The 20,212-nt window shown below is 33.5% G+C and overlaps 1 protein-coding gene across 4 annotated transcripts in view; it reads right to left on the bottom strand.

Annotated features, from left to right (window-relative positions):
• Window positions 1–3,491: 3,491 nt before the first annotated feature.
• LOC125051137 (atrial natriuretic peptide-converting enzyme-like) overlaps window positions 3,492–20,212 on the bottom strand; it is a 47,277-nt gene continuing 30,556 nt past the window's right edge. Inside the window, exons 1-10 of one of the 4 annotated variants that reach the window (XM_047651303.1) lie at window positions 17,726–17,812; window positions 15,074–15,761; window positions 13,504–13,654; window positions 10,147–10,278; window positions 9,230–9,940; window positions 8,434–8,670; window positions 7,635–7,866; window positions 6,954–7,156; window positions 4,680–5,056; window positions 3,492–4,310 (exon numbers count right to left, since the gene is read on the bottom strand). In XM_047651303.1, the coding sequence (XP_047507259.1) occupies window positions 4,107–4,310; window positions 4,680–5,056; window positions 6,954–7,156; window positions 7,635–7,866; window positions 8,434–8,670; window positions 9,230–9,940; window positions 10,147–10,278; window positions 13,504–13,654; window positions 15,074–15,631 (2,805 nt within the window). In that variant the 5' untranslated portion in view covers window positions 15,632–15,761; window positions 17,726–17,812 and the 3' untranslated portion in view covers window positions 3,492–4,106. Of the gene's footprint in view, window positions 4,311–4,679; window positions 5,057–6,953; window positions 7,157–7,634; window positions 7,867–8,433; window positions 8,671–9,229; window positions 9,941–10,146; window positions 10,279–13,503; window positions 13,655–15,073; window positions 15,762–17,725; window positions 17,813–20,212 lie in introns of those variants that run through there. The other 3 variants (XM_047651313.1, XM_047651330.1, XM_047651321.1) reach the window with 3 other exon arrangements.

Raw genomic sequence — 20,212 nt, 5'->3', positions numbered from 1 at the left:
TACATATTATAGATAGATAGACATATAAATACATATTTAAAGACCTAAGCACAACACCAAATGCTCATCGATGTTCGTCTCAGCCGGGGATCGAACCCGGGACCAATGGATTCGCAGTCAGGGGTACTAACCACTAGACCAATGAGTCGTCAAAATTATATTATATTATACTGATTGTATTGGTTTAGGTAAATTGATTAGTTACCTGTAAACTTAGACTGACCTAAAATATTTTTTTACATTGCTCCTTATATATGTCACCGAAAAATTGTAAACACCGTTAGATTGTAATCTATCTCGCGAGATTGTAAACTGTCGAAAGATTGTGAACTCAACGAACTGCTTACAATTTAACGTATTACTAATTAACGGTCTACTATAAAGCCGCCCAATCAGGGACAACCTTCGGACAGTTGACAATCTTAGATTGTAATTTGACGGTTTCACTTCGATAGATTACAATCTACCGAATAATAATACGTTAAATTGTAAGCAGTACGCTGAGGTTCACAATCTTTCGACAGTTTATAATCTCGCGAGATAGATTACAATCTAACGGTATTTACAATTTTACGTTAACATATACATTGGAGACTCCGGCCCTGTGCTACCTCGTAACATGAATCGTCAAGGCAGCCTGGACCTGTATGCGCGTGAGTCACCACTTTCTACCACCCCGCGGTCGATGACACTTGCTTAACTGGCTATCTGCTAAATTACTATAACTACTTTAGTAAATAACAATGAGAAGACAATGTATCAACAAATGACGGACTACATATCGCGGCACGATACGAATTGAAGGGTGAACTGAAGTCTGAAGTACTCTTTAAAACGAGGCTGAAATTTATGGATCAAATTGGCAATTTAAATAACTTCAACTACTTTATTCTTCAACATATTATGGCATTTCCAGTTGTAGTATTTAAATATGATTTATTTATTTGTTTGCATATACATACATATATTATAGTTTATTTACATTAAAAAGTTTATGCATAGGATATGAATTTAACACTGAATGTATTTAGCCATACTAAAATGAACTGTCTAAAATTTGTAATTATGTTAAGGCCGATTTACATTATCTTAGTGTTTAGGAGAGTGCTTTAGGATAGTACTTTAGTTGAAACATGTAAACGCTACTTGCTTTAGTAAACGCTACGCTAAAGAACTTGCCTTTCAAGTTGTACTAAAGCACTCTCCTAAACACTAAGATAATGTAAATCGGCCTTTAGGTAGGAAAAGATTTAATATATGTTTTGGCAATGAGCTCAACGCCACATAAATAAAACAATTCAGTTTGCACTTTATGTTTACGATCCAATCAGTTCTTATTATTTCCTACAGACAATATACAATCAAATCTGATGTGGTTTATATAGTATCAAATATATATGTTAGCGAAACAGTAGTTGTGTTGGCCGATGAGGTAATCGCTTCGTTATCTCAATGAAAAACAACTATAGCATAAAAACTGCCAAATTTAACTGTTAAACTCAACCAATTAAATGAAAATAAACTGTACAGTCATTAGCGTAAAGATTATTTTCGTGTATCATATTAAAGTCTCAATTCGATAGATCTAGCAGATATTCTGAGTCACCGTGACTCCGTAACTAATTCGAATCGCAAATTATAAATGGTTGTGCTTATGTGAGTAATGGGTAATTATAAATCTTTAATAAAAACAGACATCCGGGAATTTGCTTCGCCTGACGTAAAAGTTTGCCTGTTGCATAAGGTCATAAAAAATTAAATATGCGTTAGCAGAAGAGACAATATACTGTAAATCAGAGTTCCCCAAACTTTTTTGTGTTGTAGACCCCTTGCCATGTTTTTCCGTGTTGGGTATACCCCCTACTTACCTGATATTGATTTCCTGTAAATTTCTAACTGTAGTGAAGTTTAGTGTTAAAAAAAGTAAAAACACAATATGTTAATTTATTCATTTATTAATTGAATTTAAATTAAAACTACTCAAAATAAAATTTTGTATCTTGTTGTTTGTAATGTATATGTTTTGATATTATAAGATAGTATGATGTAAGTAAATAGGTACTATCAGTGTATGTGTTGAGATCCACTATCGTGGACCCCCATTTTTATTTCATGGACCCCCAAATTTTTTGTCGCTGACGTAGACCCCTTGCAGGTTGTCATAGGGGTTGACTACTTTAGGAATCACTGCTATAAATGTACACTGGCGAACAGAACTACTTGGAAAATAACTCGTGATAATGCCCAGGCTACTTGGAAAATAACCCGTGATAATGGTATGTTTGAATAAATCTTATCCTGATTATTCTGATCTACAGAAATTCTGATCAATTCAGATCTATCAATCTGAATATCTTATTCTTATCTTATTATACAAAGTAAAGGTATGATTAAGTTCGATAAAATACGTTTTTGACAGGAGTCATACTTACCGTTAAGTCTCGACTTAGATTTTTCCCTAATTACAGTTAGAAGTTGGTTTTCAACGTTTATGTTTTGTAGGTAATAAAACAAAACTATAGAATATTAAAATATAATATTTTAATAAAATATTTAATGAATAGCGTAAAAATTACCACATGGCTTTTACAAAAAACTATGACTTAAATATTACATATTTAATTAAACTTATCTACAGTTAACAATTATACGTATTATTAACTTAGAATATTTTACGATAGTTGTTAAGATTTTGTAATATTTAAAAACTTATTCTTATTTTAATGAATAACGTATTTATGCTATATAATATTTATTCTATTATCTATGGTAATAATATAAATTAACAATTAGAATTTAATTACTTAAATTCGTAATTTTGAAAATTGCCTACTCTTTACAATTTATTATGACATTACTCTGGACTTAATGGTATAAAAAAACACCGCTTTTCAACTTTTACAATAATTACAAAATTTTCGGAAGGATTAGGATCTCTAATACTTCTTACAAAATAATAAATAATTAAAACCTATGTGTATTTACAATCTTATATCTTTAATAAAAAAGGAGCTTAATTTATATGTGAGTATTTGTTAATATTTATTTAATTCCAAGACAGAGACAAGTAGATTTAGGTGATGTGACATTATATACACAATTTTATGTATATTATGTAAATGTTAAATGTATTAATCGGATTATAACTTTATGTTAATAATTAAGGCACAATTACCACAACTGTAAATCTATCAAAATTTAAAACAATTAATGTAATAATGTGTATTAAATTTTGAAATATTATAGGGCCGTCTGTTTTGTACTTCAATAAAAACTACATTGAATGAAAAAAACTATCTTTGTCCAAATATTCAGGCAAAATCCCCTGGAATTATGCTTAATATTTGTCAGTCATTTTCATTGGCTTAAAAATTTATATATGTAAAAAATAAAAAAAATAAATATATGTTTATTATGGAACATTAGATACATATGTATCACTTATTCCACGTCATTAAATTTGAATTTGTAGGCATCCCTACTCATCGGCAAAGAAGACAGAAGGTGTAGGCCGAGAGAAAAAGCCGGCGTAAAAAGATCTCGGTACTCTTTTAAAATAGTAAATTATCAAACAACACGTATATTTATATACTCCTTTAGACATAGGTACTACATCTATTAACTGTTGAATCGTATATTGTGATAATTATTTTCTTGTCACTTTAAATAAAAGACAACATTTTTTAGGCTTTTGGTACGTCTATGAATATAACCACTAATCCTTCATCTATATTAAACTATATTTTATTTAATATTCGAAACGAAATATGGAAACATGTCATTTTAAAATCATGAATCGCGAATGAATGAAACCTATAGCTAATAACTAAAATGAAGATTTTAATTCCTAAAATGATTCTGTATCACAGCTAAGTTTTCGAGTTTTCAAAGTAAACACTAATTTCCTACAACTAAATTAATATGGACGGAAATCATCTTGTGAACATTTTTAAATGTCTATCAAATTTTTCTGATCCATCTGTCGAATATATATTTCGACCTGGATTAAACCAGAAGCGGCAAAAACCAACTGCTTTACCAGCGGTTAAAAACATTAAATTATACGTTCTTTGTACACTGTAAATAAAATTTTAGTTCCTGTCCATTTATGTATAGCAATTGTCCTCGTCGGCGTGATCGCTACAGTCTATGGTTCCGTCACACAGTTGGGCTAAAGTGATACATCGGCCGTCAACGCAACGTAATTCCTCGTTGGGACATGGCGATGCGTGGGCACTGTTGTAACCAAAGTCTTCTTCTGTAGCGTTCAATTCACGGGACAAATCCTGTTTACGGGCAAGGGCCGCTTTCTGTTGAAATTTAAATATTAAACTAATAGAAAAAAAAATAGAATATCAATTGAATATTAGATCAATTTAACTGTTATTTAATATTCTAGTAAAAGCGTATTTGTGGAACGTAGGCCAATAGAAGTAAATACTAAACCTCTTTCTGTTTTTTTCGTCACAGCTAAAACACTATTTGTCAGAAAGAGACGAAAGAGTACTTTAGTTATACTCGTAAGAGTGTAATTGCACTGACTGATTTATCATTTGTTTATAAGTAGGGGCCAGTGTTCTTCCGGTTTGACAATACTTGTATATTGTGTAGAAAATGTAAAGTTCATTATCTTCTTTTGTTTTAAAATTTATCGATAATTAAATACTAATAAAACATACCCTCAATAATCCAGCTCCATCAATGACTCTCTCTAAGTTGTCTATGCTCTTGTCCAATTTGGTCGCAACTGGCGGAGGCGTTTCCGCCGTTCGTTCATCTTCCTTTATCACGTCAACGTAGAATTGATCCATATCTTCAGATACATCTTTTTTAATTTCAGGTACTCTTTGGGTTTGTTTCCTGAAGTTTTTTCTATATGACGCCGCGGATTTTTCTGTTAAATTCTCTATCGTGGTTTGTTCTGGTTCTTTGCGGGATTTCAGCATGGGTCTCGAATAGGGTGTGAGACGAGAAGGTGAAGGACGCCTTGTGAAGTTACGTTTCAAAGCGTTCGTCGAATCACTTGTCATTAACAGCTCCTTGCTGTCTGTCTCTCCTACAAAGTAGAAGATATATAAGTAACTAGCAGACCGGCCAAGCGTTGCTGTGGCTAAAGTTTTTGTTATATTACATAGTAGTAAACTATTCAAGGGAAACGGTAGGAGAACACCAGTCATGGGGACCACCATGCTTTTTTGGTGGTTATGCCATTAAATTGTAGCTTATGTGAAACGTTGGTACTTTCAACACAGCGCCATCTGTTAGAATTGTGACTATCAAATAATAAACAAATATTTTGCAATAAAATAATATTGCGGGTACAATTGGGATGTAAGCTATCCTATCTTTTAAGTTGGATCAAATTATACACGGTGTGCAAATTTGATTGAAATCGGTTCGGTAGTTTGGGAGTCCATAGCGGACAAACAACGTGACACGTAATTTATATATATTAAGACTAGTGTTATGCATTCGCAACAATAATAGTGCGGTGATTTTAAATATAAACTAAATTAAGGCTTGTGAATGTAATCTACGCCGTCTTAAACTAGGCTGGGTCCATTGGGCACACAAGAATTTGGGGCCGTTATGGAAAGTAAAAAAAAGCTAATTATAATTTAAAAAAATTTACTAAGTTGGTTAAATGCAGTATGATATATTATGTCGAAATTGTCGGTCCTTCGGGGCCCCCTGAAAATGGGGGCCCTGGGCACAGGCCCAGTGTGCCCTTATTATGGTGAAGACGGTATTGAATGTAATGCATGAAAATGATAAGGAAATAAATAGTTTAGAACTTTAACTTAAAGCCTTAAATACTATATTTTGTCCCGTTTAAAAATTCTCAATATGACACGGAGTGATAAGGACAACAATAATATGAGGCTTATGAATGATACTGTGCAGTGTTAGATTGTTAGAGTTCGATTCTATATCTATAGAATAGTTCCTTCTTTTTTTGAAGGCACCATTGCGACAATACCTCAACTGGAAGTTTCACAAACTAAGTGGTGTACAAAAAGTGCTCTGGTCTTTCTAGCTGCGTATGCAAGTAACACTTGCTCGTAGCATGAAGGAAATCAAAATTTAACGATGCCATGCACAGAATACAACTTCTCGCCTATACTAACAAATGAACAATGAAACAGATGCAGACATTAACGCCAATAGAATATTTAAAATGTGTCTATGCCTAGTTTATGCGTCCATCATAATATTGGAATCAGGGGCCTCATAGCCTAGCGGTCTTATTAAGTGGCAGCTAGGTGAGGGGTACCGGGTTCGATTCCCGGTTCGAGGGCAAGTTTTAATTTAATTTTAATTTGTTCTCCGCCTTTGGGAGGGTTGTGCGGTACCGGGCGAGTGCCTAAACCGTACATGGAGGACATGGTCGAATTTCTAAGGCAAAAAAGCACGAATTATAAAAATCTTATACTTGACGCTGGCTAATGCACAAACCGTGCCAGAGACATAAAAAAAAATAAAAAAATATTGGTTGTTTGTAAAGTAGGTTTACGATCGAGATGTTTACGTGATAACGTCTTATTGGTGATATAAGTTTTTGGGAAGTAAGGAATTTATTTATTTATTTGTAATTAATGAAGATAACAATTTTTTCAAATTTTAAATTACATCTATCGTTTTATTCACACTTTTGATGATAAATTTCGGGTGTAAAATGACAAGTTTTCTTATTCGACTATGATATACATTTTTCTTCATACATTCACGGAATGACTGGCAGCGCTCGAGATGAGACGGGAGATCGGTCCGTCTCTCTCTCGTTATACCTGCGATCGCGCTCGTGAGGTTTTGGTGTGACACAAGTTTCTGAACATGTCACCCGACTAAAACGATTTTAAAGACGTTATCACGTCAAAAAAATTTGGAATCCTTTTAAAACTGTAAAACATAAAAAATGATGCCCATTATTCTCATATTATCATACAACATACCATTGTTTTGACGTGACTGCGGTTGTCTGTAAGGTTTGCGAATGGAAGGAGCAGGTGCAGAACCGGCTAGCTCTTCCCCTGGTTCTTGCACTTCCACATTCGTATGAGAGCGACAAGATTCGTCAATTTCGTCATCGCCATCAGGGCAGTCGGAATATCCGTCGCAGACCCAACGGTTCACAATGCATAGACCTGACTGGCACCTGTCAATGTCAAGTTTTTTACTTTTCGGTTAATTTTAGCTATGTTTTGGTAATACAGTTCTAGGTCATAGAGTAGATAGTAATATACATAGTGAGAAAACTCCAACAATTACTAACGTTTTAATGTTTTCGATTTCAAAATATTTTAAGCGAAATGGAATGGCTGGAATGGTTTAGTTAAATAGCAGATTATTCCTATAATTAATATATATTATAAATAAGTATAAGTAAATTAGGACTGGTAGTATATACTCGCGCATTTAAATCAACGGTTATTAAGCGATTAAGTAATGATTAAGCAAGTTTGCTATAGATCCATTTGGACACTAAAAAGCTTATTTCTATGGATGCAATTACCATCAGATATAATTTAATGGACAATTTTGACTAAGTTTTCTAAGACACTTTAACATACACAAAAATGTATATCTTTCGAACCCTGAGCTATCACGAAACCAAGTTACGTGAATTGGTGTACCGGAATTCATTCTCCTCGCAGGTGGAACAAGGCGCCTCATCCTCTCCGCCTGGACAGTCCCGGGTTCCGTCACAGATCCAATCCCGGGGCACGCAGGTGCCATCACCACAAGTCAGCTCCCTGGCGAAGCAAGGGCTTCGTGCGTTGGCACAATTGCTACTCGAATACTGGTTACAGTTGAAGATCGGTGACAGCTCCGTTGGTATGTAGCCTTCGCAACTGTCTGCGATAGCTGAAAAAAAGACGCAATGGTCATTGAAAAACTATTTCGTAGGAAATCTTTACAGAGCATTTGGCTATGAAATATTTCTTGAAGTTATTTAAATTATATTTGGATTTATTACTCAAAGTTCCAAGAGCTCAAACACATTTTTAAAGCACACTCCAATGAAATCTTTTTTTTTACAATTTAACAGTAACATAAGCTGCTATACCGGAACGTAAATTTGTCCCAGAGTTTGAGTTTTGTATTGAATACGAGTCCGTCGCAAGACATTTTTAATTGTTGGTTTTTTCCGAGTAATAGCTGGACAGCTAAACTTTATAAACATCTATTTATGTTTCATAATTTGTCCTTGTGAAATAACAGTTATTTTTATTGTAATTAATTCGGAAAAATTTACACAAAAAAATAACATATGACGCTCACGTACGTGTACGACATTTTCTACTCTTTCCATCATATTATGAAGTGATGCAACTTCACACAAATATATTGTTTTTGCGGACGGTAATGGCAATATATTACAATAATGTATAAGAAATATTTTTTTCTAGAATTACTATATTAAAATCATACCTTTACACAAACTATAACAGGGTAGTTTTGATGAAAAAGGAGGTGGACTGCATTCTGGTTCTAATAGTGAACACGCGAAGTGTCGCACTCGGTCGCTGCAGTTAGTGGCCACCAGGTATTCAATCTGTGGTAGCAGTAAAGTCACTTCTTTCTTTCCAATCCTAGCTGGAAGACCTGCTAAGTCGTAGGGCAAGATGCCTCGACATATGGAAAGACGCGTGGACCGGCATTGGGGCACTGTAAATATCGATACTAGCTTTAATAAAAGTGAAATAAATCTCTACTGTCGAGTTATATTTAGAATTGAAACGTGTTTTATTAATAAAGAAATTATTAAATATTCGATTACTAAAATTACACCAACAAGAACCATCACCGATCATGGAGTGGCATAGCAGGCTGTTACTTTTTAAAATTTTGTTATAATTTTAATATGATGTAACAAAATATTATGTAGGTCAGAAAATATCTTATTAGGCACAAATGCATGCTATTAAGTCAATCTAAGTTGTAACATTGTAATAAGTATACTCATTACGCAACGCTTGTTAAAGTTTTACTACGCGGCGACCTTCTTTATACGTTTGTGTACATAAAAGTGCTTTAAATGCAAAATTTTGTTTCTATATTATTCATTTTGTTATGTAAATCATAGAATCATAGTTTTTAATAATTAGTTTCTATAATAATCAACGCATATATAACATTCTTGTATTAGCTGCTATAAATAAGCTCCATCTTATTTATAACTATATTTTATACACCGCATGCTCCCAGAATAGAAATCAAAGCTTACCATCAGATAGAGAGTTAATAGGATTTTTAGTAGTGCTATAATCTCTATCTTTCCAAGTGGGAAGTGTAGGAGAAACTCTAGTGTTATATAACGAGCTTTGAGTTGTGGACTTAATTTTATCTGAATCCTCCATAGATATACCAAAAAGTTTTGAATGACCTGAGGTGAACTTCACTTTGGATTCATATTCTGGCCGCCTGTAATACTCCTGGATGTCAGGCGTAATTTTTGAGTTTGAATTATACGTATTCTGTAACCTTGCATAAGTTTTCGGTATTTCTGCCGGCGACTCAACGTTTATAGTAACCAGAGGTTTAGGCTGTGGTGCGAACACAGGAGTGTTTGTGGTTTTCTCTTCCAATTTTGGCAACGTATTAGAGGTTTCAGCTTTTTTTATTATTTCTGTGGTAATTTTCTCAGTGGTTGTTGTGGATACAGCTTCAGCATCTTTGAAGTAAATCGCCAACGGTTTTTCAGGATGATGCGTTATATGTGGCCTGAATGTGGACTCATCTGGTGTATTTGTATTAAAAAGTAGTTTTGGTTTTCTCATACTGTCGTCATCGTTTCCATATTGTACCTCGGGTTCTATATTGGTCGGGAAGACGGGAGTTATTGGCAATTTTCTTGTGGTGCTGGATTCTGCGATTATAGAAGAGATATTTGTGATGTTATCAGCTTCATTGAAATCTATCTCAGAAGTTTTCGTACCTGTTTTAAAATATTTCTATAAATAATTCAAACCAGGACAGACACTACTGACGACCGATTCAAAAAAAATTCTAGTATGATAAACATACAGCTGTTATAATGAAATAATAAATCATTTAACTTATTGAAGTTTGTTACGTAGATGTGATTTGGCCTTTTAGGTCCAAACTAACATTATTGTGAAAAAATATTAGCAGGTCACTTACCGTTGACAGATTTACTTATATTCCTGTTAAGTGGACCAGACGTCGAAGAGGAAGTTGAGTAGGATTGAGCACTGGAGAAGTTCTCTTCCCAATTAGTTGCGTTTATCTTATCGAATTCTTGACCCAGGTTATCTGGAACAATAAATTGTTATGTGATATAAATGAGAACCGTCTACAACGTTGTGCGCCTTGGTGTAGACCAATGACCTGCTTGTCTCTAAGTATACGTAGTCGGCGAATCTTTATATATATAATTCTTCTGTGAGTGTGTATGTCACTGAACTTCTCTCAAACGACTGGACCGATTTTGATGAAATTTTTTGTGTGTGTTCAAGGGGATCTGGGAATGGTTTAGATTCACAAATCAGCCCGGCAGGTGGCGCTGCAGTCGGTACTTTCATACTTTAATATCCTAATAGCTTGAAATATCATGCAGGACAACGTCTGTGGGGTCCACTAGTATGTTTATACTTTTGTTAAGGATTTGTAGTAAAATATAAAAAGTAATTATACCTTAATTATACGAATAAAATATTACTAAACAATAACTAAAAATCACACGAGTATTCTGCCTATATTGAATTACGGCTGTCAAACTTGGACCTTAACAAAAGCATTAACCAAAAAACTTGAAACATGTCAGAATGCAATGAATAGAATGATGGGGAAAAAACTTTCAGACAGAATTAACATCAACAATAAAAAATGACACAAAAACAAAAGATATTACGATTAAAAAACTTAAATGGAAGTGGGCTTGGCATACCATCAGAGAAGAGTCAAAATGGAGCAAGTCATTAACGCATTGGTACACAGGTCACATGAAGAGGAAAAGGGGTACACCATTTCAAAGGTGGGTCGATAAAATAAGCCTGCCCAGGCCAAAAATTTATAGTGGCAATTGGAGGAGGCCTTTGCCAACAAAAGGCAAACAGACAAAGTTGTCGAGGGAATGTAAATACGTATTCAACTATATTTAAGTTACATTTTTCAATACTAAACAAGTACATTCAGGCACTGGAGGCTGATCACCTACTTGCCTTTTAGATTGAAAAATGATCACGAAACAGATTCAGAAATCTGAGGCCTAGACCTAAAGAGGTTGTAGCGACACTGATTTTTTTTAAACATGTATATTCTAGATTAAGTAAATGGTATCTTGTCTGAATAAAGGCTTATATATTATATAACTAAAAATCTACAATTGAGGTACGCCGGCATAATATATTTTAAGTGTTATCATAATAAACAGTAAAGCAATTTGATACGTAGACTATCACTTTAAATCTCGTTAAATTTTATACGAACTCAGTTTACCTAAAGGTTAAATGATGGCCTAGATTATACTATTTGTATTTCGACTAGGCAATGCTTGCACTCGTGTCCACCTCAAAATGTCCACACTGAATATTCAATACAATGTATGTAAATGGGACAAATGTATTTGTGCTCGAATTGACGTAATACTAAAGATGAAACATGTTGATTTAACGGAGAAAGCCGGGTTCAAGAAGTCACTAGCACGTCTCTTCGTAAGAATATCTTGACTTTGACCTGTGAGTCGTTAATAATACCCTATCAATTGCATAACCAAAATAATGCGTCAATTTCATAAAGGATCTTTGATTATCAAACTAGGTGAGATGTGGTTTTAAAGAATTCCAACCGGAACAAGAACGTTATTAGCTTAGAATAAATAATTATTTAGAATATTGTACGACACATTTCTGCGTTAGTGGCGCTTTTTTTTACTTGAAACATTTATTAAAAACCCAACCATACACTTAAGGGACATAAAATGTGTCATAGGAATTAATCTAGACTGGTTTAGAATGGTTTTCGCTTTGAGATTAAAAAAAGTGACTTTATCTTGAATTACTATTATTATGCATTCAAGCGTTGATCGAGATATCCAAATAATTTTCAAACTAGACCTAGACATTTAAATTTAAATACTTATATTATTGCCATATTCAAATAAGTGAACTAAATTGACCTAAGCTATTGGCATAAAGCTTATTTACAACTCATGTTTGCTAATTTAGGAGTTGACCTCAGGTGGACAATTTTAATCATTCACTAATTGTTGGCCTTTAAATCACTAATTAAGTATGCAAAGTATATGTTAGTATAGCAAGCAATAGCCCTAAGCCACCCTATCTGAAATATAATCAAGTAGCAAGATAAATGGAAGTTATTAAACTCTTTGCATTTGGCATAGATTAGTTAGACGGCATTTAAGACTTAGTTTCCTTTTTGTGTCTGTAAAAATAAAGCAACTTAAGTTTCTTACTTATGTTGCTTTGTTTTTGTATAGTCAAAATAATATTTCTGGTGGTTGGTTAAATACATAAGTCTTCCTACCGAAACACTTTATTTAAATCTGTATGGGGGAGTACCGTCACCATATACTATTTCTAATTTCAGTTATTTTTATTCAATTTATACACAAGAATTAAATAATGATATTAATAATAAACCTAAAAAAAGAAAAACATGGTGCAACGGGCGGCCACATTAAAGAGAACAGTAAAAATAAAAGAATTGTCAAGTAGTGCATTGTAGCGTTTTCAAAGAGTCAGAGCCCTAATCATTATTTAATTTCGGTACCAGACGTTTTTAACACATTGTTGCGTCGGAAAATCTACAACTACTCTTTACCATTACTAAAATTTTAGGTTAATATGTGTAAGTGTGTAACTTGTGTGTCGTGCTATATTTGCCGTTGCCCAAACTAAATCAGCCAACGATACATTAAAACTGTGTAGCGAAAGTTTGGCCCTTAAAATAAATTTCTGTGGAGTCGACAAAATACTTATTTTCATTTCGTAACATTAAGGTCGAATCCGAAAAATATGACACAGTTTATTGCAGCTTTTATTGTTTTAAATATCTTCGTCTGCAGTGAAAGTTCCTGAATATTTATGAAGCGAATTCGTAGCAAGTATCCGGGTAACAAAGTACTTGAGTAAGGACAATAATTGTTTTGAAAGTAATTTATGATCTGCTGGGCAGAATAACTGTTTTTACATGTATATTAGCTGATAATTTCCTTTTTATGCGACATAACTTTCATCGCATATCATTGGCAACGTTTCGAGATTACCCTAGCAATCCTTCTTGCATAAACGTTATCAAAGACTATAGACCCAATCATAGATTGTATTTTACGTACGTTCAACATTCTTTGTTGTAAATTATTGAGTAATACTTATCAAATAAACGAGAACGTTTGTATACCTATCAAGTAGGTACAAATATTTATGATATATTAATTATCTGGTTTCAAACTAAATAACCAGCACAAACAACTATTGTAATGTTACTAGGTTATTGGGCACATATCAAAAAACTTACCAGGCATAAGAAAATAGACGAATATGGCTAGAGCAACGCACACTCCAAATAGAGCTACGGGCCACCGAAGTAAACGCAGCATGTGGACGATTTTTCTGGTACTGCTCCCACGGTCTGAAGGCACACGGTACAGGCTGTCGGGATGTGAGCCCTGAAATTAAGGTTCTTTTTTAATACGGGAAGATATTTCATTTATATTCATAGGCAGCAGCCCTGAGTGGGCATTATTTTTTTCTTTTTTGTATAGGACTGATAGGAACTTTCGTATCCGAATCGATGATTGTGGACTGTGGTGCTGAGAATCGAACCCAGGATAAACAGTACTATTAAGCCTTGGTATTGACTAAGAGATTGTCATTAGCTACGTATTTTTTTAATTTTTATGATTAAATTAATGCTATATTATAATATTAAAGGTCAACTGAAAGAGGTACTAATAAATCAGAAAGAAATATTCAATTAATAATAATAAATCAGTTTTACTCTGCTTTGTCCAATTTAACATGGTAATTCATGTTCAATTAGTAGTTATTTACGAAGAGGAGGAACTGCTACGGCTGAAGCCAACAAGCACAGGAGCGCAGGAAGTTTCTCATTTCTGAGGCCAAAGAGCCAGCGGAGTGAGTGAGGTATTTACAAATATTTAAAAACCAAATTGTATTTTAGATTTAGGTGATTGATTGTTCATATTCCGTGGTTATTCAAATATTTATAATTTGGAATTCAGGAATTACAACTTAGTGTAATAAAATGCGGATAATATATGCGGATTGTGTATACGACCGCGTTGTTCTCGTTCGAGACGAGACATCTCAGTGCCCCTTGACCCTAGAGAAAGTCTCTGGAGACTCGACGAAATGAGTTACGTTGTGTTATAACGTTTATATACCGACATCTTTAATTTATATACATATCATTTAACCCAGAAGTCCAGGGTTCAATTCGTAGCAAAAATATGTTCAATGTAACTTTGAAAGTTAGCTGTTTAAGACCACGTTTATTAAATAGCGTTATCACTTGTAATTTTCTTTACAGACTTAAAAAGCTCAATTATATTTTGCTTTTTAGTACTTTATTACATAGTATCACGGTGGTTATCCAATAGGTTTTCATAAATAATCCTTAATTCGATTTCCTTATAGGTAATTCTTACCGATGTTAAAAGGAAGATAAAAGATAAGAGAGATAAGTGTTAGGTTTTTAGAATTTCAGACATCAATTCCCTTCTTTATAATATTTCGATAGTTAGTACAATACAATAATACGAGACTCGGAAAATATTATTCAAACCACCCACATACAGATAATAAAGCTTCGCTTATGAGAACGTAAATCGTCTACTGAGTTTAGATAAGAATCCTTAATTACTTTCAGAGGCAATTATGTGATACTTGTTTAGCCTATACGAAGGGTGCAGCCTATAATTGCATATTTAAGCCACGTGTGTTATAAAGAGCTATTAGGTGCCAATAATATACTATTAACTCAACATATTCAAAGTTATATTGATATAAAACATTTTATCCAATTAAAGTTTAACGCATTAATTTCTACCACATAGTATATTTACCTTATCACTGAATGATTTGACGTCTCTCGGTGATGTAAAATATTTGTCAAATTTTGTTTGGTATTCACCAATTCCCTCATTCGAAGATGTCTGTATAGATCGAACTCTGTATGTACCATACTGCTCTCCGTGTTCAGATATAGTCGGCAGATTACCATTAGGTGAACTGCAACTGCTACTCGACCGGGAGTAAGCGTAGTTTATTGAGCCATCTGCGTGATTTTTTGGCTTTTTTGCAAACGTGTATCTCTTCATTGGTTCTTCTATAGGCTTTAAGTCGTAGGTCTCAAATTTCTCCGCAACAAAATGTTCTTGCACTTCCGTAGTTGGTACGTAGCGAAGTAGCCTTGGCTCCTTTATTTTCTTTTCGAATTTGTCCGAGTCTGTTTCGTTATCTAACTTCTGCGCTAAGTTTAACGAGCGCTGTAGATCGTTGGCAGATCTATTAGATTTGCGTTTTGCTTTACGCTCAACGGTTTTCCTATGCACGTGGTCATCGACCATTTCAGATTCTGAAGCTGGTCTATCGCCATATAGAACGTAGTTTCCATTGACCATTTTGCCAGTTTAATTTCGATAGTTACAAGTAACTTGTTAAATAAATTATTTTCATATTAAACAAATAATAATTTTAATTACTAAATGAACGTTCCGAGTTTCATGTCTTCTGGTCACGGCGTAATCAGAACTGCACGGAGTAATAAATGACGAATAAGGAATGTGGTTTGTTTGTTTATTGTTTTTGTAAAGTTATCTTGAAAATTCACGCATATTACGAAGTTGTTTAAAAATGCCATGAATTGGTGTAATCAAATTTTCGGCTGCTATTGCAGTATAACAAAAATATCATATCGTTCTTAACTAAGTTAGCATAGCACCTCCAAGACGTAATTTTATTACTATTCACACAAACCAAAGCTTTAACTGAGAACTAATTTGTTTTATATTTTCCTATCACAATAAAACAACAATTAAAAAGAAATAAATGAGAATATTTGCAATACTGTAAATGGAAATACGGTAGATAACATAATATGGATAATTATGTCGGCTATTATTGTTTTGACGTTCCCGCGGTTTTTGCTGTTTACGCGGGAACGTTCTCAGTAAAGCGCGTGCGCGACAATGGCGGCCATAAGCAACAAAAGTGAAAGATTGTGCAACGGCGCATAGGGTGCTCGTAATGATGTGCCGTTACTGCAACAGATGCCTTGAATGCTGATAACTTAGGTCATTTTGTTATACTTCCTGATCTTAATCTATTGCTTTTGATTTCATCATCTAAATGAATATTACTTTCATTCGCAGCAGTTAAATGATATTCGTCATACAAGTCACCACTCGCAATAAATTCACTGATCTAACATAACCACGAATATTTACGCACCTAGCCATAGAAGATAGAAGTTTAAATTGATGTAAATATTTACAAAAACTACAACCCAAAAGGTTTAAACTACGCATGTGTAAGTAAAAAAAAAATTAATACGCCGTTTCAAGACAAAACTCCTAGCAACTACAATAGTCATTTTACCTAGAGTCAGTGACGTATTATTAATAATATTTATATTTTTTTAAATTATACGCCCTTTCTTATTTCCAAATACACAGCCAAATTGAGCAGTTCAATCTTATGATTGGCATGCAATTTAATCGAATCGATTGTTTCATCAAATTCCTATAACAATACGAGACCTTGATATATGTAGACATAATTTGTCGAATGTTAAAGGTATGAACATTTATAGGGACCTAATTTCAGAATTCACCTTTAAAACATCGAATTACAACACAAGTGTATGTAATTACCAATTATATTAAACATTTATTTCGTTCTTAGTTAACTAAACTAATATGAGAGTTAATGAACGTACTTAAAAATGTGCAGGGATTGAGACAGATATATATATTATATATAGCCATATTTTTATGCACGCAACTTAGCCTTTGTGAACGAGGTCGCTAGTCAACTTGTATCGCGCACCTTTACTTACGCGAACAGTAGGACCATGCCACCGGAATCGATAATTATTAAACTATTATTATGACATATCATTTATAATCACCGGGGTGTGACTTAAATAAATCAACCATTAAAGTGGCGAGTGTCGCATGATTAAATGCAATTTATAAGTCAATTCCTCAGAGAAAGTAAAATCATGAATTATATTTTAAATGGAAACGTGGAAATACTTTTAACACGTTCTTTATCAAATTAATGTTAATAAAATACAGAAAAAATAGCACTAATAAATATAGGATTATTGCCTCGCTTTTTATTTTATATTAATATTATTCTGTATTACTGATTAAATGTTACAAAATATTCAGCTGATTTCTCTATAATGTCTAGTTGATTTTGCCTAACTATGAAGCCGTTTGAAAAACGCCTCAGTTGTATTTATTAGGTGTTACTTAAGTAGATATGAATTTAACTATGTAAATCTATATAATATGGCATTATTAAGTAAGTAAATTAAGACAACGGCCTCAGCCGATATTTAAATTAGCCTTAGCAGGTTTGTAACCAAATTCATATGATAATTAACTAATTATTTTATACAACTATCATGTTAAATAGTACGTTTTTAAACAATAGCTGTATGTAAGACATAGTTATAAGACCCTCATAGATTCGTTAAACCAACAAACCACAAGTATTCAACGAGCACAACACAACACCGTTTAAGTCACAAACACAAAACTAAGCTGTGAAAAATTCTAGTAGTTGCTCCAAGACAACGCGTTAGACTGAACTGCTTATGGCACACCACCGTTGCACCACACTGTGGGAATTCGCCGTGGAAACATGTGAACATGCTTTACGCAACCCATTATATCCAGAAGATAGTAGATAAATAATTTAGCAGCTCCCATTCATTGGCCGATGCGCAGATTACGGCTAAACAATGTGCTGGCCACTGCGCAATTTCTTAACTGATGGACATCCTGCACACGCCACTGGTGATGTTTCATGCAACACAGCTTATAATAAGCTCCGTAAAACACACAATATTTTTATTGAAATGTACCTAGTGAATATTAGACGACATTTATACTCACAGCTAACGGTTAAAGATTAACTGTTCTAGGCGTAAAAAAAGATTAGACACAAATACTGAATCCCATTCTTAACGTCGTGTGACATAAGTCGTGTGCATTACCGTTAAACTTTGTCTTTATTACGTACCATATAAGATTTCCCTTTATTTTAATCGCGTAATATTTAAAAATAATCGCATCTTAAGTCTTAACAATAAAGTAATTTTGAGAATTAACTGCTTAGCTTAATTGCTAACCGTTTATCATAGATTTCCTTAACATAAACATAATCAAGATGTGTGCTGGTTCTCAGATCGTGAATCGTTTCCATTACGTTACGTCATAACAAACGATTATAGAATTCCACAAAAAATCAATACAATTGTTCAATGCCTGAGCGAAAATGATACACTTTTTAAAATAAATACTTGATTGTGTAATATCTAACAAAAATATTTACTTATATTATAGGAAAGAGCATTGTTGGTCAGTGGCTTCAACGTGCGAGTCTCATCCCTGAAGTCATAGATTCGACCCCCGGCTATACACCGATATACTTTCTGGGCGCATTCACACTCGCTCGTACGGTGAAGGAAAACATCGTGATAATACCAGCATTAGACTTAAAAAACAAAAGTCGACGCCGTGTGTTAGGTACAGAAATCTGATCACGTACTTGCCTAGAAAAAAAATATCACGATACCGATACAGAAATCCGAGGCCCAGTAAGGTTGTAGCGCACTGGGTTTTTACACGCTTTATATTAGCAGCTTCACCTGTATGTATGTATGTATGTAACTGACTCCTTCGGACTCGATTTTGACCCACTTTAAACGGACAGATTTTATTCAAATTTTGCGCACCTGTCAAAGATCGATGACAATGCAATAATCCGAAAAAAAAAACTAAAAAATAAAAAAAAAATAATAGTTAAAAAAAACTAAAAAAGGCGCTCTGTGCCATATTTTTCGTCTATAGAGCAACCCACGCTTTTTCACAATAATACCAGTATTTTTTGTTCATTACCATTTTCAGCCTAAATTAGGAATTATTTTTCACTTTTTAGTTTGTGCTTTAAAAGCGTGTTTTTTAGTTTTTTTAAACTATTATTTTGTAAAGGAAGATGATTAGGTTTGCCGTTTGAACAGTGATGTAAACGGCTGAATTACGTAGTTACTAGAGAAAACAAATCGAAGTTCAGAATATTTATTAGAAAGGGTCTTTTAAAATTATTGTAAATTAATAATGAGTTATTGTTTTACTTGAAAGCGTATGTCACTATACTTTAAATTACTAGTATTATTGAAAAGGAATAAGCATTTATGAGACATGCAATTATGCTATTATAAAATAGTGAGGCGTTTCCGCCTTGTCCTAAGTATGCTTGAAATCTTATAATCATCTTCCTCACGTAGTCAAGATTGCCACGAACCAAGTTGTAGATACATTATATAACTGAACGTACTTCTGTCCGTAACCCAGATTTCAGGTTAACATGTAAATAATTACAAACTAAACATTATAAGTCATTTTGCCACTGTAGGTAATTATTTTCCCGTGGAGGCTCTATGTTATACCTATACCATAATCTACACATACCTCTACAATAAAATATATTCGTCTGATTGTTGAACATCAGCTATTTGGTAATTTATTTAGACCTTTTAATTTTTTTTGCTTGCCACACCTATAGGCCAACTCTCTACCTCCGTGTCTGCTATTTACTGCTAGATTTAAACCCACAGTGTGATAAACGTTTAATCTATCGTACTTGTCAGTGTTATTTATAAAGAATAGTAATATTAAATTACGTTTTTGCTACATTGCATAAAATATATTTTAATTCTTGGTGGTCCTAGATGATAATAATATATTATTAGGGTTTACAGTGTTTATCACAAATCATATATCTTATAGAACTAGTTATCTTTCATGATTGATGACCGGTTTTTAGCGGTTTGACAAATTATGCGAACTGAACACAATGAATCAAATTTGCAGAAAAATTAATTAGTTTTAGGTTTTATTATTCAGCGATGAATAAAGGGTAAGTCAAAACATAACCTTTTATTACTTTATAATTCAACAATAAAAACT

This window comes from Pieris napi, chromosome 1 (assembly GCF_905475465.1).
Source record: "Pieris napi chromosome 1, ilPieNapi1.2, whole genome shotgun sequence".
Classification (NCBI taxonomy): Eukaryota; Metazoa; Arthropoda; class Insecta; order Lepidoptera; family Pieridae; genus Pieris; species Pieris napi.
This window is presented reverse-complemented; position numbering and strand designations above follow the sequence as displayed.